Here is a 25,566-nt window from a genome sequence, read left to right as displayed (position 1 = left end):
CTAAAGCCAAGGGCATCTATGTTTTGGGAATCTTTTTTCTTTCTGAATCTTTCTGCCTCCAGCTCCTAGGTGTTAATTTTTTTTTTTTTTTTTTTGCCTAATTATGGGAGTGGGGCTTGGTGGTGATTTAATTTGGTTCTTTGCTTCAGAGTAAGCTGATAGTGGATTAATCGGTCACCCAGTTACAACTCGTACACTTTCCATTTGTAGATCAACATGTAGCATTCCACTGTCAGTCACTGTGGTCTACTGACATCACACTTCTAGTTGAGAACCCTGGACAGAAAGAAAATAACCCTTCCTCTCCAGTTCCTCCTTCATCTTGCTCTGCCCTCTCATGACCCCGCATAAGCTGGGGATGTCATTGCAGCCTTCCAGATATTCTCCACTCAGAGTCTGCAAAATATGCTGGACTTATTATGGGCTAGAGAGTAATTTGTCACCTCCAGCATTCTCTCAGTGTAGTCCAAATTGTTTTTTATTTTTTGGGATTGATACTTGAATGGACAGAGATTAACTTTTTCTCTTCTGTTTTTCATTGTATCTCCACATTTTGGTGTACATTGGAGAGAAGGCTTTTTGTAATGACTTACATTTAAGTCATGTTGCCTAGTAAAGTCTCTTACAATTCTTGAGCTTATACTTAACTATATTTTGTAAGCATAATTTAAAAATCCTTGTTAGTGTGTTGATTAAACAAAGAGATTAGAAGATGGGAAATACTTAAATTTTTTGTTTGTTGAATGAATGTTGATTCTCCCTGGAGTCATTACTTTTGGAGACCTTTTCCTATCTGCTTTAGAAAATATTTAAGGATTATAATAAATACCCCTCCCCCCCTTTTTTGGTACCAGGGATTAAACCCAGGAGCACTTAACCACTAGGCCACATCCCCATTTTTTATATTTTTTATTTAGAGACAGGGTCTCACTAAGTTACTGAAGCTGTCTTTGAGCTTATAATCCTCCTGCCTCAGCATCCTGAGCTGCTGGGGCATGCGCCACCTTGCCCAGCCCTGTTTTTAAAAACTACTAAAGAAGAGCCTATTAAATTGTTCCCATAATAGTGACTAATTATATCAGCCTACAGTTTGAACCCAGAGGTTGAGATTGTTTACATAATGAGACTGTTTAAAATATAATATGACTTCCTAATATTAATTTTGTTTGTAAGATAAAACTTGTAATCAAATACATCTGTATTCTTTTCAGCTCTCTCTTTATCACTTGTAATGAAATATCAGTAGCACATCTTCCACCTCCTGTCCTGGGTGTTCTGTTGAAGCACATAACTTTGGTTTGCAGAGTCTACTACACCCAGTTATTCTTTTTTCAGAGAAAATGACAGAACACAATCGATGACTTTGTATTCTCCTGTCAAAAGGATGCAGCAGTTATTGGTGTGCCAACCTGGCATTATGACAGGTTTGTTAATGATTCCTGATGTGAGTGTCACAAAGGAAAAATTGTGAATAGCCTCAGGGTGGCACTTTTAAAATACTGAGTTCTTTCTTTCTTTCTCTCTCTCCCTTTTTCTTTCTTTCAGTAGTAAATTTATATAACCCCATCAAAAAGTTCAGAAAAGGACCCAGTTTTGATTATTTATTCATTATGTTTTTACTCTGTTCTGCTAAGAAGGTTCCATTTTATTTTGTTCTTTCAGATATGCCTTTTTAAGGCAAATTTATCATGATTTAGTTGTGTCTTTTCTAAAATGATGATTTTCATTTATTTTTCAAATGTAGATTTTGGTTCTGTAGCTTATAATTGAGAGTTCTAGTTATAAGGAAAAGGGCTGCAGTTTAACCTAGATATGGTGAAAATAATACTTATTTTAAAGACAAACAACTGAAGGAAAACTTAGACAAACCATGTCAGACTCATAGAACTGAAGGAAGTTTTTCTTCATAATAGTCTACGAGGTCAGGCTTCCTTTTCTACTAATGACCTTAAGAGCACAGTTTTTTAAAATATGGTTTCTAATTTATTAGCTTTTTCTTATTGTAATAATAGATTTTAATTCTTGAAAACACAAGAACTATGAAGGAAAACTAGAGCTTTCACTTTAAAAAATCACCTCGCAACCATCATGCAATAATACTTTAAGTACTGTTCAGTATTTAAATATGACCATGTCTGATGTGCACCTCTTACATTTTTAAAATATGCACATCCTCGAGTATGTTTCCATTTGGGTTAACATTGAAAAGTCTATTTTATAACCCGCTTTTTCCCATTTAAAATACAATATAAACATTTGATAGCATTGTTATATATTAAAACCTTGCTTTTAATGTTTCTTAATGAAAGAATTTCTCTGTCTCAATGAACCAAAGTAAAAGTAGTTTTCTAAAATGAATTCAGTGTAGTAGTCATGTTATTTAAAATGTCATTTGTGTGTGTGTGTGTGTGTGTGTGTCTGTGTGTCTGTGTAAGACAAGTGTTTACTCATTACTATGCTAGTTTTTTTGATTGGGGTTTTTTTTTTTAAGAGGAGGAAAAAATTACTTTGGCTCACAATTTCAGAGGTTCAGGCCATGTCAGCCAACTCCATAACTCTGAGCCCAAGATGAAGCAGAACATCTGCCCAAGACTATAGCAGAGAATGGCATGGCAGAGGAAAGCAGCTCAGGACCTAACAGTCAGGAAGCAAGGAGAGAGCTATGCTAGATATTTTAGAGGACACAAAGATGAATAAAGCCTAGTTTCTGACTTCACATAACTTAAGATCCAGCAAGGGATCAGACACATGTCCCCTGTTGAGTGGCTAGCACCAGCAGGAGCAGAGATGAACATAAGGCCTTAATGTGTCTACTCCAGAGTTCTACCTGGGTCTGAGCTTCAAGGTGGGCAAATGGTCAGCTAAGCAGGCCTTTTGCTCTAGTAATATTAATATGCTCACAGAACTGTTAAGCACCAAGTAGAACATACACAAAACTGAAACCATAAGGGGAACAGTTAGGTGTGGAGGTTAGAAGGGACAGGCCTGGCATAGCTGCCTCAGAATGAATGAACAAACATGTGAATACCTGTATAAACACACAACATTTTTCTCTGGGCACCAGCTCTTTCTCTACCACTCAACCCTGGCATTTATCAGAAGGTTTTTCAGAGAAATATTTGTTATTTATAAATACAAATTGTTATTTGTAAAAATAAAACCTTCCTGGGGATGTGTAAGGTGTGCATCAGGAGACTTGACCTTAAAATTCAGCAACGTAGAAGCCAGGACAATAGATGAAATCTTACCAATGTATTTATGACGACTGCTTCCAGGACCCTTTGAAGGGTGAGCACTCCCGTTTTTTGTTTTTTGTTTTTTTTTTTTTTTTTAAAGAGAGAGTGAGGAGGGGGGAGAGAGAGAGAGAGAGAGAGAGAGACTTTTAATATTTATTTTTTAGTTATCCGCGGACACAACATCCCTGCTTGTACGTGATGCTGAGGATCGAACTGGGGCCGCACGCATGCCAGGCGAGCGCGCTGCCGCTTGAGCCACATCCCCAGCCCAAGCACTCCCGTTTTAACATGTACTGTTGCCATAATATTCAGTATAGATAAAGACTCTGACTCCCCGCCCCCCACCGTTAGCAGACTTTGTCCCAACTAGTTAAGTACCTACAGTATTAAGCAGAAGAAAGCAATGAGGCTCCATTCGTCTCCCTGTTCTTTCAAACTGCTAGTTGGAAGAGTACTAAAAACTGACTAGTTTTAAGAACTTAAATGGCTCAAGAGATTCCAGAGTATTTAATATTTTTCACACTTGGGACTGGACAGTAATTTAGTTATATAAATTTTTAAAAAATTTATTATGTTTCTGTTTGCCTGTAATGAGTGTGGCATACTGAGAGAATTATGTAGATATGGGTCTTCTAAATTTATAACCTTAGATATACTCTTACAGATAGAAGATTGAACAATATGGAATATAGCAGTGGCTAGAAAGAATATGTCCATAGTTGTTAGCTTACAGCAATTATGAAGGGCTTTCGTGTCAGAACTGTGTTAGTTGATCTTCTTTTAAATTATTGTTACAAGGTTCTGCTCAACCAACTGGTCCCAGGAACTCTTGTGCCAGCTTGTGTGAATTCTTCCTCATTTTCTCAGGGCCCGCTGTACTCGATATCTCTCAGTTCCTCTACTCACCATGTTCTTTCCCACCACGAGTGTGTACCTGTCGTATCCCTCTGACAATGCTCCCCTGACCCCTTATGCCAGGCTAGCTCTTGTTGATTGTTGTTTTTAGCTCTTGTGCTATGGGTGTCCTGTTAAGGAATTTGGAGCCCAACCCCACAATATGTAGATTAGAGCCAACTTTTCTTCTATTAGACGCAGAGTCTCTGTTTTGATATCAAGCTCCTTGATCCATTTTGAGTTAACTTTTGTGCATGGCGAGAGAAAGGGATTCAGATTCATTTTGTTGCATATGGATTTCCAGTTTTCCCAGCACCATTTGTTGAAGATGCTATCTTTTCTCCATTGCATGCTTTTAGCACCTTTGTCAAATACAAGATAGTTGTAATTTTGTGGATTGGTCTCTGTGTCCTCTATTCTGTACCATTGGTCTACAATGAAAACTACAGAACCCTAAAGAGAGAAATAGAAGATCTTAGAAGTTGGAAAAATAACCCTGTTCATGGATAGGCAGAACTAACATCATCAAAATGGCGATATTACCCAAAGTTCTCTATAGGTTTAATGCAATGCCAATCAAAATCCCAGGGCTAGCTCTTGTGTTTCCTTCAGGTTCTAGCTCCAATAACTTTTGACCAGTGAAATCTTCCTTGAATATGCAGCCTTAAGATCTAGGTTACACATTCCCATAACGCTTTGTACTGATTCTTTTTAATGTCTCCATGTTTGAAATTTCTTCATTAATGTTCATCTTTTCTGTGAGACTTAAAACTCTGTTTGGGTTCATTCACTCCTTTCCCCCATGTGCCTACTACTTAGGACTCGAAATGACTAGATGTGACTATTTCATGGAAAGGTAGGCTCTTAGAAAACAGCTTGCACATATAAGCTTATGCCCAAGAAGAAATTAATCACAAGACACACAAATATATATGGAAAGACGGACATTCTAGCATGGTGCTTATAGTACACAGTGCAGGTTCTGAAGCCAGAGGTAATGGGTTCACCTGCCAGCTCTGCTGCTTATTAGCATTGTGACCTTAACCAAATTATTTAACCTTTCTACTCTTTAGTTTCTTATCTATAAATAGGGATACTAATAATACCTCTCTCAAAGATTGTTAGGATGAGTGAGTTAAAATAAATAAATTAATGTATTTGCTAATAATAATAATAATTCTAAAATAATAGCGTTCCTTTTTCTATTTTTCATTCTCATTCCTATACCTTCTTCCCAGAGTAGAAGAGTTGGGATTTTTTTTCCCTACTCTAGGCTTGTTTTCCCCAGTGGAGCCAGAAGACAACAGATTTAAATGGTTAGCTTAGCTTTATTGTATGTTTGAATAAGCCAGATATCATTTTGTGAATGCATTTTAAAATACTAGTAAGGAGGAACAGTGTTTGAGGAATTGGCATACAAACTATAATGAAACCTACTTTTAAAGATTTATATAGATTTATAGATTACTTCTTTAATGAGCAGTTTTTATCATATTTTGAAAATCAAAATCATTTTTATGTTTTAAGTCTTTACATAATTATGTACAGGCTATTAAAGAGTGCTGTATTATTTAAATGCTTACTAGTGTCTTCTAAGTTTTTATGTATTCAAGGATAGAGAGGGTCAAATGAACAGTTAAGAATGCAAAATTAAGCTAATTCATTTCTTCCTTATACCAGGTACTAAGACTAAGTCTATTAAAACAAACCAAGCCTTGGCCCTAGGGTGACTGACATTTATGTTTAACAATGTGTAAGGTGTTTTTTGATAACTTTTGTGCCACAGCATGTATGTGTGTATGTATATAAATATATATTTTTTCTTAATTGTTTTTATTTTTTAAATACATGACAGTGGAATGCATCACAATTCTTATTACACATATAGAACACGATTTTTCATATCTCTGTGTATGAAGTATGTTCACACCAATTCATGTCTTTATACATGTACATATTTTACTATGGAATGTCTAGATGTAATTATTTAGAAGAGCCTTGTAAATATATTAACACTTTCACCAACAAGTGGACTATAGTTTGCTTTGTTTTAGGGACCCCCTGCCTTGAGCCAAGGAGCCAGTCTGGTGTTAGAAATGTGTTTTATCTTTCTCACCACTTTCATGGAGCCTCCCCTCACTGCTGTGGGGCTCATAAAGAAGAGGAAGCAGTAAGATACACTGTTCTTCTAAGGTGTGATCTAATGGGAAATGAATAGTTAATAATATTAGTTGTGTCAAGTTACCATATATATGTATAAATTGAAGATAGACATACTACCTTTACTTATTTATTTGTATCTGGTGCTGAGGATCAAACCGAGTGCCTTACATGTGTAGGCAAGTGCTGTACCACTGAGCTACGTGCCCAGCCCCCAAGTTATCTTTCAGTGAACAGTTTATTGAAGTGAGAGGGGTCACTAGGTTTTCTTTTGGACATCATGGTAAGAAAGAGAACTGGGACATGATTATTTCCTTTGAGGAAAAGAGACTTAAAAATTTATAGCACCTACAGATATGGTTTCAAGGCTAGAGATTTCCAAAAGAAAAAATTATGTCAAGAGGTTCTTATGGATATACAGAAGGCTGTAAGCAGCTCCATTTCTTAAAGGGTATGTGTGCTTGCTAGCTGAAAGGAACTCACAATCATCACACAGTTGCACGGTGCTAAGTAGACTTTAAGAAATAAACATGAGAGATTTTCCTTTTAAAGGTCAAAGCTTGAAAGTAGCTAAGATGCTTCAGAGAGCACAAAAAAAGCATTTAAGTTTGTGTTGGGAGCAAGAGCAACAAGAAGGTAGGCTCACTGTCTGAAGAATGGCAGCAGTTTATAGGCAGTATTAGACAATCCCTTATTGTTATTTTGCTTCTACTATAATCTTAATTTCTTATTTTGCTTCTACTAAAATCTTGAAATGGCAGAATTCTCTTCCAACAGTGAAAGGTAAAATAAACAATTGGAAACAGGAGAAAATAAACCAAAAAAAAAAATATGTAAGAGGATCATTCACTGTAAGTGGATTTGCATTTTCAAGACAAATAAGTTGTCTCCCAGCTGCTAAAGGGATTCAGGATCTCATCAGGATCTCAGGATTATTGAAAATATTTTATATTTTTTTTGGCAAAATTTTGGAGAATGTGGGAAGTACCAAGGGACTAAAGAGAGACAAATGTCCCAGTTTTCCCAAAAGAAGTAGACTGTGAAAATTAAAATCTAATTTTCTAATATAAACTAAAATGTGGCAAAATTTAAAGAGTTTATTTTTTAAGTTTTGAGAATAGAATGATCACCATGATTTAGTGTGAATTTATAAGCATAAGACACACCAAACTGACTTCATTTTTTTTTTTTACTTTTTTAAAAAGTTTTATAATTACTACTGTATTACAGAATAGTTAAAACATGTTGTATCTTGACTTTAACAAGTAGTTGACAAAGTCTCCTGGACTATCCTTGTGAAAAAGATAATAAAATGTGGGTAATTGGGTTGATTTAGAGCTGTTTGCATGACATGCCAATACTAGAATGCTATAGGGTGTATTCAAGTAATAGCTAGTTATTCTATACACTAATTCCTCAAAGAAAACTGCTGGCGATGTTAATTTGCACATATTCAGAAAGTATGAATTTGTAGGTCGGAGTTCTTTTGACTAACGATTAAAATTTTGAAACTTGAATCCCTGAATTTATCCACATGATTGAGGTTTCAGTTATAGACTTTTTCCTAGCCAAACTATAATTGTAAGCTATATGGATCTATTTTTAAATTTCATAAATCACTTTGAACTTATAAATCACTTAGGAGTCAGAGAATAACCTTAACACTCAAAGCAAAGGCTGGCTAGATACGAATGCTAATGTTATGAAGAATCTTACTTGTTGGGGTTTAATAACAACTACATTGACTGGACAGAGCAGTGACTCAGGAGGCTGAGGCAGGAAGATCACAAGTTCAAGGCTGGCCTGGGCAACTTAGTGAAATTCTGTCTCAAAATTTAAAAATGAACAAAAGGGCTGGGGATGTAGTTCAGTAATAGAGCACCTCTGGGTTCAATCTCCAATGCTGGGGACTGGGGGAACAACAGTATTAACCCCAAGGAGATGTTTTTTATACCCTTGAAATGTCAAATTTATGTGAACTAACCCTAAATAAAAGGCAGAAGCTTATTATATAGAGTTAATATTTCTTTTTGGCCTTCTTGTAATCTATAGTCAGCTACCTATTCAGGACATTTAAACTCTTTTAAAAATAAAAATTCCTTGAAATCATATGATAGAAGGAACCATAATATTCTGTCCCTTAAGAAAGTTCTTTTGGGTTTCTTGAGACAAGGAAGTCTCTGATGACTACAATATCCTACAAATTTTCATCTAAAAGAATGTCAACCTATGTACTCATCATTAAATTTTCATAATTGATATTTCATTGATACTTAGAGTATTTTGTTTCCAACCTCAAAGGAGTAATGACTTTTTAATAGTCATCACTTGCACATTTTGTTTTATTTACTTTTATTTTTCATTGTTATTCTTCTGTGGTGCTGGAGACCAGGACCTTGTACATGCTAGGCAAGCACTGTACTAGCCCATCTATTTCTTTCATTCATTCATTCATTCATGGGATCAAACTCAGGACCTTGCTCATGCTAGGCAAGAACTCTACCAGTGAGCTACAGGCCCAGCCCGTGATTGTACATTTTAGATAAAATATCACATTTTTGAATAAAATTTCTCTCACCCTTTTCTTTATTTTACTATTCCTCTAAGCATTAATCTAGAATCTCTGAATATGAGGGTAAAACAGCATTTTGATTCCAGCCTTGGTAGTTGCAGGTATTATTCTTTAAATTTATCTCTTTCTTCTTTAACTCACCTCAAGATCTCATAGGCCCTTAAAACAAGAATTGGGTTGTTTCAACTCCATTCACCCTAAGAGACCCATTATGCTATATAATTTGTGATTTAGGATTTTATTGTGGCTGTATCTTTTAATTGTATCTAATTTAATGGCTGTTATTTTTATAGATTAAAATCCAATCTGGGTTTTTAGCATTTTATAGTTAGGTCTAAGTTGTGCCATATCTTAAAGCTTTAAATTAAAAATAAAAAGGAAATCATGAGTTAGACTAAGTATGGATTCAGTTTTTTTCCTCTTGGTACTGGCGATTGAACCTAGCATCTCATAAATGCTAGGGAGGTGCTCTACCACTGAGCTACAGCACCAGTCCCAGTTTATCTTCTCCAATTGGAGAGGTTTAACCTTTGTCCATATTAAGTGTTTTCCTGAAAATATGTCCAATGATAGATTTTTGGATATTGGAGTCTATGTCATTATTTAAATGGGGGGGGGGGGGGAACAACGATGCATTCTTTGTCCATTCAAAAACTCTAACCAAATTTCTTACAAGCATCAATAGCAACCAAAGCAGTTGTGTAATAATTACCATGCATTTGAGGTAGTCTTAACTATTGCGGGGCGGTGGGGCAGAAGGAGATGGTACTAGGGATTGAACCTAGAGGCACTCTACCTCTAAGCTACATCCCTAGCCCTTCATATTTTTTATTTTGAGGCAGGGTCTCACTAAATTGACCAGGCTGGCCTTGAACTTGTGGTCTTCTGCCTCAGCCTCCCAGTCATTGGATTACAGGCCTATGCCACCACACCCAGTTCTCTTTCCTGATTTTTAAAGTATTTAATGAACTGTTTAATAGATAAATTTGGTTCAGTAAGCAATGAGACTATACAGTATTGAGACTATACAGTATTATGAATTTCTTCTACATGCCAATGAACAAGTACTGATAAAATTCTATCTAAATTAGACTTTGATTAATGGGACCCCTAAATGACTGACAGAATCAACCTCTGGGATTCTTCTATGTTCATTCCTATAAACACGTTTCAGATTTATTTCCTTCAATCACAAAGATTCCCCCTTCCTCACTGTCTCTTTTTAGGTGAAAGAGGGAGTTGTTTTGGTTTGTGTTTATTTGTCTAGGGTCTGAATGTTATATTTGAACTTCAGAAACAGTGATTTCCTGCTTATATTAACACCGTCCCACATAGAGTATGTTTTTATTCACACGTGAGAAAAGAGCAAAAGAAAAGGTTAGAAATGTAATATTATGGGAAAATAATTAGAATGAACTGGTCTATAGTAACCTTTTGGTTTACCTTACCTGTCATAAGTGTGTTGTTCCAAATAAAACAAAAAGTATACTCTATCAACTAGTCATTTCTTTACTCAGTGAGATTATCTATTTTGTCTTAATATTGATCTTATTATCCTAAGTTTTGTCTAATGAGCAGTGTTTAGATTGCTTTGATTTCTGTTTTTAAGCTCCAAATTTACTGCTGTGAGATTTCTACAATCCTGTTTGCTATTTCTTTGAGATCCCTAATATTCCTCTATTTATCTCCCATTTTTCCTAAAAAGAAAATCTTTGACTCTATTATTTATTCACATTGTCTATAGTAGTCAAGCAAGTGCACTGTTCAATCTAGTGACAGGCAGAAGGCCCTGATATGGGGCCCAGTTTTGACCTTTTCAAAGAGCAGAAAGATGGCACAGTAAGTGGAGCATAATTTGAGATGGGGGAACAGTGAAGAAGTTAGGGTCAGAGACTGCCAAAGCCAGAACATGTAGGGCCTTCTTTGTCCTGAACAGGAGTTTAGATTTTATTCCATTCCTTGGGCTGGAGACTGGTGGCAGTGAGGAGGCTGAATAGGAATGCTAATCTAATTTGCATTTTAAATCTTATTGGCTACCATGTGAAGGATGAGGCAGGAAGGAGATAAAATAAATTCATGGAGAATGATTAGAAAAATACTGTTGAGAAATGATGGTGACTTAGATAAGGGTGGCATCAATGCAAATAAAGAGCAATGGGATGTTTTGGAGATACAGCTGACAAAGTAGCTAATGGATTGGATATAGGGGATAGAAATAAAAAGGAGAGATCAGGGGTGACTTCTAGATTCATTGCTTATTCTACCAGTTGATGGTGTTGTTATATTCTAAGACAGGGAAAACAGGGAGAGGAAAATACTGCTGGAGGGTGGAAGTAAGAGTTCTATTTTGGCTATCTGAAAATTGCTTATTTGAAACTTCCAGGTATATCTACAATGTATATGAAAGAATTGGATGTGTTTGGAGCTTGGTAGAGATAGGTCAAGGATAGAGACATGATATGAATTTGGAAATTTGGGTATGTAGATGGTATTTAAAGCCATGGGACAGAATTAAATTACCTTGGATATCTATAATATTCTCAGACCTATACCTTTTCTTCATACCATGTAAAATTATACCTATATTATATTTTTTTGTCTTTTCATACTCATTTATTTATTCTGATTTGTTATACATGACAGCAGAATGCATTTCAACTCATCGTACACATATAGAGCACAATTTTTCATGTCTCTGGTTGTTCACAAAGTAGAGTTACACCATTTATGTCTTCATATATATACTTAGGGTAATGATGTCCATCTCATTCCACGGTCTTTTCTACCTCCATACCCACTTCCTTTCCCTCCCTCCCTTTTGCCCTGTCTAAAGTTCCTTCATTCCTCCCATGCTTCCCCCCATCCTCATTATGAATCAGTATCCACATATCAGAGAAAATATTTGGCCTTTAGTTTTTTGGGATTGGCTTACTTCCCTTAGCATAATATTCTCCAGCTCCATCCATTTACCTGCAAATTCCATAATTTTTTTCTCTTTTAATATTTTATGTATTATGCCGAGTAATATTCCATTGTGTTTATGTACCACAGTTTCCTTATCCATTCATATGCTGAAGGGCATCTAGGTTGGTTCCACAGTTTAGCTATTGTGAATTGTGTTGCTATAAACATTGATGTAGCTGTGTCCCTGTAATATGCTGTTTTTAAGTCCTTTGGGGTATAAACTAAGGAGTGGGATAGCTGGATCAAATGGTGGATCCATTCTTCGGAATGGATCCATGCTGTTTTCTATATTGGTTGCACCAATTTGCAGTCCCACCAGCAACTTATGAGTGTGCCTTTTTCCCCACATCCTCACCAACATTTATTGTTGTTTGTATTCTTTTTTTTAATTAGTTGTTCAAAATATTACAAAGCTCTTGACATATCATATTTCATACATTAGATTCAAGTGGGTTATAAACTCCCATTTTTACCCCAATTACAGATTGCAGAATCACATTGGTTGCACATCCACATTTTTACATGATGCCATATTCGTGACTGTTGTATTCTGCTATCTTTCCTATCCTCTATTATCCCCCCTCCTCTCCCCTCCCATCTTCTCTTTCTATCCCATCTACTACAATTCATTTCTCTCCTTGTTTTTTCCCCCATTCCCCTCACAACCTCTTCTATGTAATTTTGTGTAATAATGAGGGTCTCCTTCCATTTCCATGCAATTTACCTTTTCTCTCCCTTTCCCTCCCACCTCATGTCTCTGTTTAATGTTAGTCTTTTCCTCCTGCTTTTCCTCCCTACTCTGTTCTTAGTTGCTCTCATTATATCAAAGAAGACATTTGGCGTTTGTTTTTTAGGGATTGGCTAGCTTCACTTATCATAATCTGCTCTAATGCCATCCATTTCCCTGCAAATTCCATGATTTTGTCATTTTTTAGTGCTGCGTAATACTTCATTGTGTATAAATTCCACATTTTTTTAATCCATTCATCTATTGAAGGGCATCTGGGTTGGTTCCACAGTCTAGCTATTGTGAATTGTGCTGCTATGAACATCGATGTGGCAGTATCCCTGTAGTACGCTCTTTTAAGGTCTTCAGGGAATAGTCCGAGAAGAGCAATAGCTGGGTCAAATGGTGGTTCCATTCCCAGCTTTCCCAGGAATCTCCATACTGCTTTCCAAATTGTCCGTACCAATTTGCAGTCCCACCAGCAATGTATAAGAGTACCCTTTTCCCCACATCCTCGCCAGCATTTGTTGTTTTTTGACTTCAAAATGGCTGCCAATCTTACTGGAGTGAGATGGTATCTTAGGGTGGTTTTGATTTGCATTTCTTGCTAGAGATGGTGAGCATTTTTTCATGTACTTGTTGATTGATTGTATGTCCTCCTCTGAGAATTGTCTGTTCAGGTCTTTGGCCCATTTGTTGATTGGGTTATTTGTTTTCTTATTGTTTAATTTTTTGAGTTCTTTGTATACTCTGTTTATTAGGGCTCTATCTGAAGTGTGAGGAGTAAAGATTTGTTCCCAGGATGTAGGCCTCCTATTTACCTCTCTTATTGTTTCTCTTGCTGAGAAAAAACTTTTTAGTTTGAGTAAGTCCCATTTGTTGATTCTAGTTATTAACTCTTGTGCTATGGGTGTTCTATTAAGGAATTTGGAGCCCGCCCCAACAATATGTAGATCGGAGCCAACATTTTCTTCTATCAGGCGCAGAGTCTCTGATTTGATATCAAGCTCTTTGATCCATTTTGAGTTAACTTTTGTGCATGGCGAGAGAAAGGGATTCAGTTTCATTTTGTTGCATATGGGTTTCCAGTTTTCCCAGCACCATTTGTTGAAGATAGTATCCTTCCTCCATTGCATGCTTTTAGCCCCTTTATCAAATATAAGAAAGTTGTAATGTTGTGGATTGGTCTCTGTGTCCTCTTTTCTGTACCATTGGTCCACCCGCCTGTTTTGGTACCAGTACCATGCAGTTTTTGTTACTATTGCTCTGTAGTATAGTTCGAAATCTGGTATCGCTATACCACCTGACTCACACTTCCTGCTTAGAATTGCTTTTGCTATTCTGGGTCTTTTGTTTTTCCATAATCTATTTCTACAAGAAATGCCCTTGGGATTTTGATTGGCATTGCATTAAACCTATAGAGAACTTTGGGTAATATCGCCATTTTGATGATGTTAGTTCTGCCTATCCATGAACAGGGTATATTTTTCCATCTTCTAAGGTCTTCTTCTATTTCTCTCTTTAGGGTTCTGTAGTTTTCATTGTATAAATCTTTCACCTCTTTTGTTAGGTTGATTCCCAAGTATTTTATTTTATTTAATTTTTTTGAGGATATTGTGAATGGGGTGGTTGTCCTCATTTCCATTTCAGAAGATTTGTCAGTGATATACAGGAATGCCTTTGATTTATGTGTGTTGATTTTATATCCTGCTACTTTGCTGAATTCATTTATTAACTCTAGTAGTTTCTTTGTAGACCCTTTTGGGTCTGTTAGATATAATATCACATCATCCGCAAATAGTGATAATTTAAGTTCTTCTTTTCCTATTTTTATGCCTTTAATTTCTTTCGTCTGTCTAATTGCTCTGGCCAGTGTTTCGAGAACTATATTGAATAGAAGTGGTGATAGAGGGCATCCCTGTCTTGTTCCAGATTTTAGAGGGAATGCCTTCAGTTTTTCTCCATTCAGAATAATGCCAGCCTGAGGCTTTGCATATATTGCTTTTACGATGTTGAGGTAAGATCCTGTTATCCATAGTTTTTCTAGTATTTTGAACATAAAGGGATGTTGTACTTTGTCGAATGCTTTTTCTGCATCTATCGAGATGATCATGTGGTTCTTATCTTTAAGTCTGTTGATGTGGTGGATAACATTTATTGATTTCCATATATTGAACCAGCCTTGCATCCCAGGGATGAATCCTACTTGATCATGGTGCACTATTTTTTTGATATGCTTTTGTATTCGATTTGCCAGGATTTTATTGAGGATTTTTGCATCTATGTTCATTAGAGATATTGGTCTGTAGTTTTCTTTCTTTGAAGTGTCTTTGTCTGGTTTCGGGATCAAGGTGATCTTGGCCTCATAGAATGAATTTGGAAGATCTCCTTCTTTTTCTATTTCTTGAAATAACTTGAAAAGTATTGGTATTAATTCTTCTTTGAAGGTTTTGAAAAACTCCGCTGTATATCCATCTGGTCCAGGGCTTTTCTTGGTTGGTAGTCTTTTGATGGCTTCTTCTATTTTCTCCTTTGTTATTGGTCTGTTTAAATTGTGTGTATCTTCCTGACTCAATCTGGGCAAATCATATGACTTAAGAAATTTATCGATATCTTCACTATCTTTTATTTTATTGGAATATAGGGTTTCAAAATAATATCTAATTATCTTCTGTATTTCTGTAGTGTCCGTTGTGATATTGCCTTTTTCATCCCGTATGTTGGTAATTTGAGTTCTCTCTCTTCTTCTCTTCGTTAGCATGGCTAAGGGTCTGTCAATCTTAATTATTTTTTCGAAGAACCAACTTTTAGTTTTATCAATTTTTTCAATGGTTTTTTTTTGTTTCAATTTCGTTGATTTCCGCTCTGATTTTAATTATTTCTTGCCTTCTACTACATTTGCTGTTGTTTTGCTCTTCCTTTTCTAGGGTTTTGAGATGAAGTGTGAGTTCATTTATTTGTTGGTTTTTTCTTTTATTGAGGAGTGCACTCCAGGCAATGAATTTCCCTCTTGAAACTCTTTCATTGTGTCCCATAGATTCCGATATGTTGTGTCTGTATTTTCATTTATCTCTAAGAATTTTTTGATTTCCTCCTTTATGTCTTCTGTAACCCATTGATCATTCAGTAACATATTGTTCATTTTCCAGGTGATGCAGGATTTTTCCTTCCTTCTTTTATCATTGATTTCCAGTTTCATTCCATTATGATCAGATAAGATGGATGGTATTATCTCCACACCTTTATATTTACTAAGAGTTGCCCTATGGCATAATATATGGTCTATCTTTGAGAAGGATCCATATGCTGCTGAGAAGAACGTGTATCCACTTGATGATGGTTGAGATATTCTATATATGTCGGTTAAGTTTAGGTTATTAATTGTGTTATTGAGTTCTATAGTTTCTTAATTCAGTTTTTGTCTAGAGGATTTGTCTAATGGCGAGAGCGGTGTGTTGTGGTCTATTTGACTCTTGAACTTGAGGAGAGTTTGTTTTATGAACGTTGCAGCACCATTGTTTGGTGCATACATATTGATAATTGTTATGTCTTGTTGGTGGATGGTTCCTTTTAACAGTATATAGTGGCCTTCTTTATCCCTTTTGATTAACTTAGGTTTGAAGTTGATTTTATTCGATATGAATATGGCCACTCCTGCTTGTTTCCGAGGACCATGTGAGTGGTATGATTTTTCCCAGCCTTTCACTTTCAACCTGTGTATGTCTTTTCCTATCATATGAGTCTCCTGAAGGCAGCATATTGTTGGATTTGTTTTTTTAATCCAGGTTACTAGCCTTTGTCTCTTGATTGGTGAATGTAAGCCATTAACGTTTAAGGTTACTATTGATATATTGTTTGTACTTCCAGTCATGCTTATTTATTTATTTATTTTAATATGGCTCGTTTTGCCTTTTTTGGTTATATTTTTTGTTCTTCCCTTTACTGAGATACCTCCTGCTGTTAGTTTTGGGTGCTGTTTTTCAATTCCTCTTCTTGTAGTATTTTGCTCAAAATGCCTTGCAGTGCTGGTTTTCTGGCTGCGAATTCTTTTAACTTTTGTTTATCGTGAAATATTTTAATTTCATTGTCAAATCTGAAGCTTAATTTTGCTGGATACAATATTCTTGGTTAGAATCCATTATTTTTCAGCGTTTGAAATACGTTGTTCCAGGACCTTCTTGCTTTCAACGTCTGTGATTAAAAATCAGCCGTTAACCTAATTGGTTTACCCCTGAATGTAATCTGCCTTCTTTCTCTCATAGCTTTTAATATTCTCTCCTTGTTCTGTATGTTGGATATCTTCATAATTATGTGTCTTGGAGTTGGTCTATTACGGTTTTGTATGTTTGGGGTCCTGTAGGCTTCCAGGATTTGGCAATCCATTCCATCTTTCATATCTGGGAAGTTTTCTAGGATTATTTCATTCAATAGATTGTTCATTCCTTTGGTATGAACCTCTATACCTTCTTCTATCCCGATGACTTTCAAGTTTGGTTTTTTTATAACATCCCATATCTCTTGGATAGATTGCTGGTGATTTCTTAGCATCCTTTCTGTGTTGACTATATTCTTTTCAAGTTGATACACTTTGTCTTCATTATCTGATGTTCTGACTTCTATTTGATCTAGTCTATTTGTAATATTCTCGTTTGAGTTTTTAATTTGGTTTATGGTTTCCTGCATTTCTAGGATTAGTGTTTGATTTTTTAAAAAAATCTCTATCTCCTGGTATAGCTTGTTCTTTGCAATTTGAATTTGCCTATTTAATTCGTTTTCAAAGTGTACTTTCATTGTTTGGATTTGCTGTCTAATGTCTTCTCTAAGATTCCGTTCCATCTGAGTTAGGTATGCCTTGAGTTCTTTCTCTGTCCATTTTTCTGAAGCTTCTAGGTTCTCCTGTGAATTTAAGTTGTCCTGCATTGTTTGTAATCCTTTTTTCCCTTGTTTTTTCATGGTGCTCACGTTGCTTTCCAACTCTGTTTGACTGCTGTGTTTCTGTTTTCTTCTTTAAATTTGTTTTGGTTTTTATAGTTCCAATATCTCTCCTTTGTGTTGGGAGACAATGTTTAGAGATGTTGGATTTAATTGTGAATTAAGGTAAATTCATTAGTTTCATTAGAGGCCTACAGAATTTGATGGCATGTGTAGAATTGAGGTTTGAACTTAGGATTTTATGTTGAGGTCGGGTGATTTGATGGTATGGAGGTTAGTATATGTTAGCTTCTTTGGGGGGTTGCTCAAATGCAGGCGGTTATTAACAAGAGAATAGACAGGAGTACTTGGGGGTAGTTAAGGGCTTAGGCGGACTATAGACCAATTCGTAGTATTCATCTATCTGCATTTAGTAAGTTGTACGTAATCTGGGTGGTCATGCTTAAGAGGAAAGATGGGGAAAAGGTAAGGAAGCAAACCAAGAAAGAGAGAGGGAGAGAGGAAAGAAAGGGAAAAGAATAGAAAAGAAAAGGAAATGATAATAAAAAATAATAATAATAAAATGCAGTAAAATAAAAATTACATTTAAAAAAATAATAGTATAATTGTACAAAAGAAAAAAAATAAAATAAAAATTTAAAAATTAAAAAAAAAATTAAAAAAAAGAGGGACACTGTTAGGCTTCTATTTGCTTCGCTTCCAGTAGATGGTGCTGTGCCTTCTGGGCCAAGATTTTGCCCTCCGGCTGTAGGAAACAATCCGTGTGAGGCCGCTCCCTCCTCCCCCCACTGATGTCTCTCAAAACCTGTTAGCTTAGGTTTATTCCCGGTTTTTAGTCCCCTGGCTTCTCCTGTCAGCAAGGCCTTTCCCAGTGTGATACCTCTCGGTAGTTCAAACTACACTCTGTGCCTGCAGTTTCCTGGACGAGGAGCGCGGCTTTTGGGAATCGGCACCTTACTGTTTTGATTCCCTCCGCTAGCCCCTTCTCCGAGAGCTGGCACGACAGGTTTCGTTTTCACCGCTGGTGGGAGGGGGGAGTTGGAGGTCAGGTGCCTTTACCTTTCCCCACGCGTCTATTCATGCTCACTCTGTTAATTACGCCCCGGGAAAGCCGGGGAGAGATTTTATGTGATTTCCCCGCTGTATGGGAGATGGACTAAATGTCATAGACCTGTTCTATCGCTGAATGAGCTGCGATTAGTCGACAACTGGCGATGGTGACGTCAGCTCTCCAAGATGGTGGCCCCTGGCTTCCTTGGTGGTCTGACTGGTGTGGAGGACAGAACTGGACCGCTTCCTTCCCCCATCTCAAACCCAGAATTCAGCACTGAGCACAGTGAGGGCACAGCCGGCAGGAGCCCGTAGAATCAGCAGCACTGTTTCTATGCGTTGCTAGTTTGCCGTTTCTAGGGGCGCCGATTCCCGGTGCATGCCGCAGTCTCTAGCGGCGGGGCGAGCCGCTGAATAAGCAGCTTGAATTTCCGGGTGGACAGATCTCTCGCAGTTGAGCCCCAGTAACCGATCCTCGGGCAATGGAAATCCTTCCTCTAGCTTTCGGTGCACCTCAATTTTGCTGGAAATTCCTAACAAGATAGTTTTTGGCCGTTCTAACTCGTCATTCACCCGCACAGTGATGCGGTACACAGGGGTGATGCACTCCATTCGCCGCCATCTTCTCCTGTTTGTATTCTTAATAGCTGCCATTCTGACTGGAGTGAGATGAAATCTTAGAGTAGTTTTGATTTGCATTTCTCTAATTGCTAGAGATGTTGAACATTTTTTCATATATTTGTTGATTGATTGTATATCTTCTTCTGAGAAGTGTCTGTTCAGTTCCTTGGCCCATTTACTGGTTGAGTTGTTTTTTTGGTGTCAAGTTTTTTGAGTTCTTTATATATCCTAGAGATTAGTGCTTTATCTGATGTGTATGTGGTAGAAATTTGCTCCCATTCTGTAGGCTCTGTATTCACCTCTCTAATCATTTCTTTTGCTGAGAAGAAGCTTTTCAGTTTGAATCCATCCCATTTATTGATTCTTAATTTCATTTCTTGCACTATAGGAGTCTTATTAAGGAAGTTGGGGGCCTAATCTGATATTATGAAGATGTGGGCCTACTTTTTCTTCTATTAGATACAGGGTCTCTGGATTAATTGATCCACTTTGAGTTGAGTTTTGTGCATGGTGAGAGATAGGGACTTAATTTCATTTTGCTGCATGTGGATTTCCAGTTTTCCCAGCACCATTTGTTGAAGAGGCTATCCTTTCTCAAATATATGTTTTTGGTGCTTTCATCTAGTATGAGATAACTATTTATGTGGGTTTGTCTCTGTGTCCTCTATTCTGTAGCATTGGTCTACAAGTCTATTTTGGTGCCAATACCATGTCATTGGCATAGTATAGTTTAAAGTCTGGTATAGAGATGCCACCTGCTTCACTCTTGCTAAGGATTGCTTTGGCTACTCTGGGCCTCTTATTTTTCCAAATAAATTTCATGATTGCTTTTTCAAGTTCTGTGAAGAATGACATTGTGGTTTTATTAGGAATTACATTAAATCTGTATATTGCTTTTGGTAGTATGGTCATTTTGACAATATTAGTTCTTCCTATCCAAGAACAAGGGAGATATTTCCATCTTCTAAGGTCTTCTTTAATTTCTTTCTTTAGCATTCTGTAGTTTTCATTGTAGAGGTCTTTCACCTCTTTTGTTAAGTTGATTCCCAAGGCTTTTTTTTTTTTTTTTTTTTTGAGGCTATTGTAAATGGGGTAGTTTTCCTAATTTCTCTTTTAGAGGATTTGTCACTAATGTACAGAAATGCCTTAGATTTATGGGTATTGATTTTATATCCTACTGCTTTGCTGAATTTATTTATTAGTTCTAGAAGTTTTCTGGTGGAATTATTTGGATCCTGTAGGTATAGAATCATTTTGTTGGCAAGTAGTGATAGTTTGAGTTTTTCTTTTTCTATCCATATCCCTTTAATTTCTTTCATCTGTCTAATTGCTCTGGCTAGAGTTTCAAGAACTATGTTAAATAGAAGTGGTGAAAGAGGGCATCCCTGTCTTGTTCCAGTTTTTAGAAGGAATGCTTTTGATTTTCTCCATTTAGAATGATGTTGGCCATGGGCTTAGCATAAATAGCTTTTACAATGTTGAGACATATGTTCCTGTTATCCCTAGTTTTTCCAGTGTTTTGAACATGAAGGGGTGCTATATTTTGTCGAATATTTTTTTTTTCTGCATCTATTGAGATGATCATATGATTCTTACCTCTTTTTATAATATTTTTTTTAGTTGTAGATGTACACAATATCTTTATTTATTTATTTTTATGTGGTGCTGAGGATCAAACCCAGTGCTTCACACATGTGAGGCCAGCACTCTACCACAGAGCCACAACCCCAGCCCCATATGATTTTTATCTTTAAGTCTATTGATGTGATGAATTACATTTATTAATTTCTGAATGTTGAATCAACCTTGCATCCTTGGAATGAACCCCACTTGATTGTGGTATACTATCTTTTTAATATATTTTTGTATTTAATTTGCCAGAATTTTTTTTGAGAATTTTTGCATCTACGTTCATAAGAGATATTGTTCTGAAGTTTTCTTTCTTTGATGTGTCTTTGTCTGGTTTTGGAATCAGGGTGATATTGACCTTATAGAATGAGTTTGGAAGGGATCCCTCTTTTTCAATTTTATGAAATAAATTCAAGACTGTTGGTATTGGTTCTTCTTTGAAGGTCTTGTAGAACTCAGCTGTGTATTCATCTGGTCCTGGACTTTTCTTGGTTGGTAGGCATCTAATGGCATCTTCTACTTCATTGTTTAAAATGGATATGTTTACATTGTGTATATCATCCAGATTCAGTTTGGGCAAATCATATGACTCTAGAAATTTGCTGATGTCTTTGATATTTTTTATTTTACTGGTGTACAAATTTTCAAAATAATGTCTAATTATATTCTGTATTTCTGTAGTGTCCGTTGAGATATTTCCTTTTTCATCACCTATATTAGTGAGTTTTCTCTCTCTTTCTCTTTGTTATCATAGCTAAGGGTTTGTCAATTTTATTTACTTTTTCGAAGAACCAATTTTTTGTTTTGTCATTTTTTTCAATTGTTTTAATTTTATTGATTTCAGCTCTGATTTTAATTATTTCCTTTCTTCTACTGCTTTTGGTATTGATTAGTTCTTCTTTTTCTAGGGCTTTGAGATATAGTTTTTTGTCATTTATTTGATGACTTTTTCTTCTTTTAAGGAATGAATTCCATGCAATGAATTTTCCTCTTAGTACTGCCTTCATAGTGTCCCAGAGATTTTGATATGTTGTATCAGTGTTTTCATTTACCTCTTAAGATTTTTTTAAAAATCTCCTCTTTGATGTCTTTTGCAACCCATTGTTCATTCAACAGCATATTATTTAGTCTCCAGGTGTTAGAGTAGCTTCTATTTTTTTTATTTCATCATTAATTTCTAATTTCATTTCGTTATAATCTGATAGAATGCAGGGTACTATCTCTACTTTTTTGTATTTGGTAAGAGTTGCTTTGTGGCATAATATATGGTCTGTTTTACAGAAGGATCCATGTGCTGCTGAGAAGAAAGTGTATTCATTTATTGATGGATAAAATAGTCTATTTATGTCAGTTAAGTGTATGTTATTGATTGTATTATTGAGTTCTGTAGTTTCTTTGCTTAGTTTTTATTTGGAAGATCTATCCAGTGGTGAAAAATGCATGTTAAAGTTACCCAGAATTATTGTGTTGTGGTCTATTTGTCTCTTGAACTTGAGAAGAATTTGTTTGATGAATGTAGATGCTCCATTGTTTGGGGCATATATATTTATAATTGTTATGTCTTGTTGATGTATGGTTCCCTTAAGCAGTATGAAAACCTTCTTTATCCCTTTTGAGTAACTTTGGCTTGAAGTCTACTTTATTTGATATTAGGATGGAAACCCCTGCTTTTTTCTGCAGTCCATGTGAGTGGTCTGTTTTTTCCCAACTTTTTACCTTCGGTCTGTGGATGTCTTTTTCCTATGAAATGAGTCTCTTGAAGGCAGCATATTGTTGAGTCATTTTGTTAAATCTAATCTTTTGATTTGGTGAGTTTAGGCCATTAACATTCAGGGTTATTATTGAGACAAGATTTGTATTCCCAATCATTTTTGTTTATTTTTGATATTTAACTTGACTTGGTTTCTCTTTTGTTTGGTTTTTCCTTTAGTGTAATATTCCCTTTGCTGATGTTCGTTGTTGTTTTTCATTTCCTTCTCATGGAATATTTTGCCAAAGATGTTGTATGGTACAGGCTTTCTAGTTGTAAATTCTTTTAACTTTTGTTTATCATGGAAGGTTTTTATTTTGTCATCAAATCCAAAGCTTAATTTTCCTGGAAATAAGATTCTTGGTTGGCATTCGTTTTCTTTCAGAGCTTGATATATTTTGTTCCAGGATCTTCTAGCTTTCAGGGTCTGGGTTAAAAAATCTACAGAGATCCTAATTGTTTTCCCCCTATATGTAATCTGATTCCTTTCTCTTGTGGCTTTTAAAATTCTATCTTTAGTCTGTATACTAGACATTTTCATTATAATGTGCCTTGGTGTAGATCTGTTGGAATTTTTGTACATTTATTGTCCTGTAAGTCTCTTATATTTGGTTTTCCAATTCATCCTTCATGTTTGGGAAATTTATTTCATTGAAGAGATTGTACATTCATTTGGTTTGAATCTCTTTTCCTTCCTGTATCCTAATAACTCTTTGATTTGGTCTTTTGATGTTATCCCATAATTATCAGTTCATAGTTTCTTACCATCTTCACTGTGTGGTCAACTTTATTTTCAAGATTATATATTTTGTCTTCATTATCTGACATTCTGTCTTCCAAGTGATCTAGTCTGTTGGTGATGCTTGCTATTGAGTTTTTTATGTTGTTTATTGTTTCCTTCATTTAGGATTTCTGATTTTTTTCAGAATCTCTCTTTCTTTCTTGAAGTAGTTTTTTGCTGCCTGTAGTGGCTCCCTTATCTCTTTGTTGGTGTGATCAATGGTTGCCTGTATTTACTGTCAACTCTTTGTTGGAGTGATCAATTTTTCCCTGTATTTGCTCACTTAGGTCATTCTTTAATTCGTAGATCATTTTAATTATGTACATTCTGAACTCCTTCTCTGACATTTCATCTACTGTGCTGTCCATGGATTCTATTATTGTAGTATCTTGGTTTGTTTGAGGCACTTTCCTCCCTTGTTTTTTCGTGTTGTCTTCCTTTCTTGCATATCTGAGGTATTACAGTTTCTACACTATCTTACAATGTCCATGCAGATTACCTGTACCTCACCTTGGTGTTGGGCTTCCAAACTCCCGCCAGTGTCTCACGATAAATGCTACTACAACTAAACTAAAGGTGGTGGTGGCAATAGCAGAGATAACTCAAGATAGCAGTGAGGGTGTCCCAAGATGGATGCAACCACTTTCAGAGATGGGGCTGAAAGGGTGGGCTTCCTGTTCAGAGATGCAGCTGCCTCCAGACCCTATCTGTTGTCCCAAGGTAGAGGCTACTGCATGGGGAAGGCTATGGCTATGGCTGTAGTGTTCCAAGATGGAGGTGGGGTAGGCCTGGGTTCCTGCTTGGGTCTGCTGATTGGTGGGGGTGGTCCTGGGCTGGAGCCTGGCCTTGGCTGGGGGTGGGGGGGTATTGGTGGGGCAGTTCTGAGCCAGGGCCTGGGCCTTTGCTCTTGTGAGGATCGGCAGGGAGGTCCTTGGTATTACTTCTTTATAGTAAAATATTCTGACTTCTTTTTCCTGTTTATAATTAAATAGTTTAAAGGTATTAAGTCCTTAGCTTCCATATTTAAGTGGACATCTAACAGTTGTAATGTTTTGTTTTCTCTTTCTTTTTTTCTTGTAGGCAAAGTGATTAATAAAGATTTGCGACATTACCTGAGTCTTCAGTTTCAGAAAGGATCAATTGACCACAAACTGCAGCAAGTGATCAGAGATAATCTCTACTTGAGAACCATTCCATGTAAGTATGTAATGGAACAAAAGAAACTAGGCAGAAATATCCTTGCTAATCAATTAGACATTTAGAAATAATTCAGAATCCAGTGTCTCATATAAATTGGTGAAGACTAAGTTGGGGACAAGAATGAAACACAAATAAGGAGAAAAGCTTTCAGAGAACTTCAGAGGTTTGATTTTTAAAAGTAGAAAAATTGGAAGAATATATTGTGGCTTTTCAAAAAGTGATGACTAGACTATATTTACATGTTGTTAACTATATTTTATTTCTATACATCAATTTTTAAAGCCTATGTGAGAATTTTTAGCTCTTAATATGTTGTACTCCGAAGTATTTTATTAGAGCATAACTAGATTTAAAATCTACATCTTCCCCAATGAGGACAAAGGAAAAAAGGAAGATGCACATGTTACCTTCTTTGTGGTTCTCCATTCTGAACTGTCATTTAGTTGTTGATCTAATGGTTTTCAGGTGGACCTGAATATTTTAACTCGTGTGTTGTTTGTTTATAAACATATAACAAGAAAGCACATATGCTTGAATTTTAGATTTAGTTAGTGCAGGTCAAGGGAAAGGATAAAAAGTAAAAAGCTATAAACTTTAGAAGGCACATAGGGCATTCTTATTTTCCTTTTCAATATATATATAACTCCTTATAATAGCTTTCATAATGCTTCTGGAACTCTTCTTCTTCTTCTTCTTTTCTTCTCATTGTTGTTTAGTTTTATACAATGTCCAGTGTGTCACCAAAGTTTCTAATTGTGTTTTGGGGTTTTAAAAAATATATTTTTAGTTGTCAATGGACCTTTACTTTGTTTGTATGTGGTGCTGAGAATCGAATCCAGTGCCTCACATATGTCAGGCAAAATGCTCTACCACTGAGCTACAACTCCAGCCCCTCTAATTATGTTTTTAAAATATATATTCCTCTGGTCCTCTGCATTTCCTTAGACCCTTACCTTTTCTTGCTTAGAGTATTTTTCTTTTTGTTTTCTTTCTCCTTGCCCCCACTTTAAAAACAAACAAACAAACAAACCCGTGGTATCATATAGTGGC

At 36.1% G+C, this 25,566-nt stretch overlaps 1 protein-coding gene across 3 annotated transcripts in view; it reads left to right on the top strand.

The window, feature by feature from the left end:
• Magi3 (membrane associated guanylate kinase, WW and PDZ domain containing 3) overlaps positions 1-25,566 on the top strand; it is a 249,114-nt gene that overhangs the window by 127,871 nt on the left and 95,677 nt on the right. For all 3 annotated transcript variants that reach the window (XM_076862940.1, XM_076862939.1, XM_076862941.1), the window contains exon 2: positions 24,397-24,513. In XM_076862940.1, coding sequence (XP_076719055.1) covers positions 24,397-24,513 — 117 coding nt within the window. The remainder of the gene's footprint in view (positions 1-24,396; positions 24,514-25,566) is intronic.

The sequence above is a fragment of the Callospermophilus lateralis genome, chromosome 7 (assembly GCF_048772815.1).
Source record: "Callospermophilus lateralis isolate mCalLat2 chromosome 7, mCalLat2.hap1, whole genome shotgun sequence".
Lineage (NCBI taxonomy): Eukaryota > Metazoa > Chordata > Mammalia > Rodentia > Sciuridae > Callospermophilus > Callospermophilus lateralis.
This window is presented reverse-complemented; position numbering and strand designations above follow the sequence as displayed.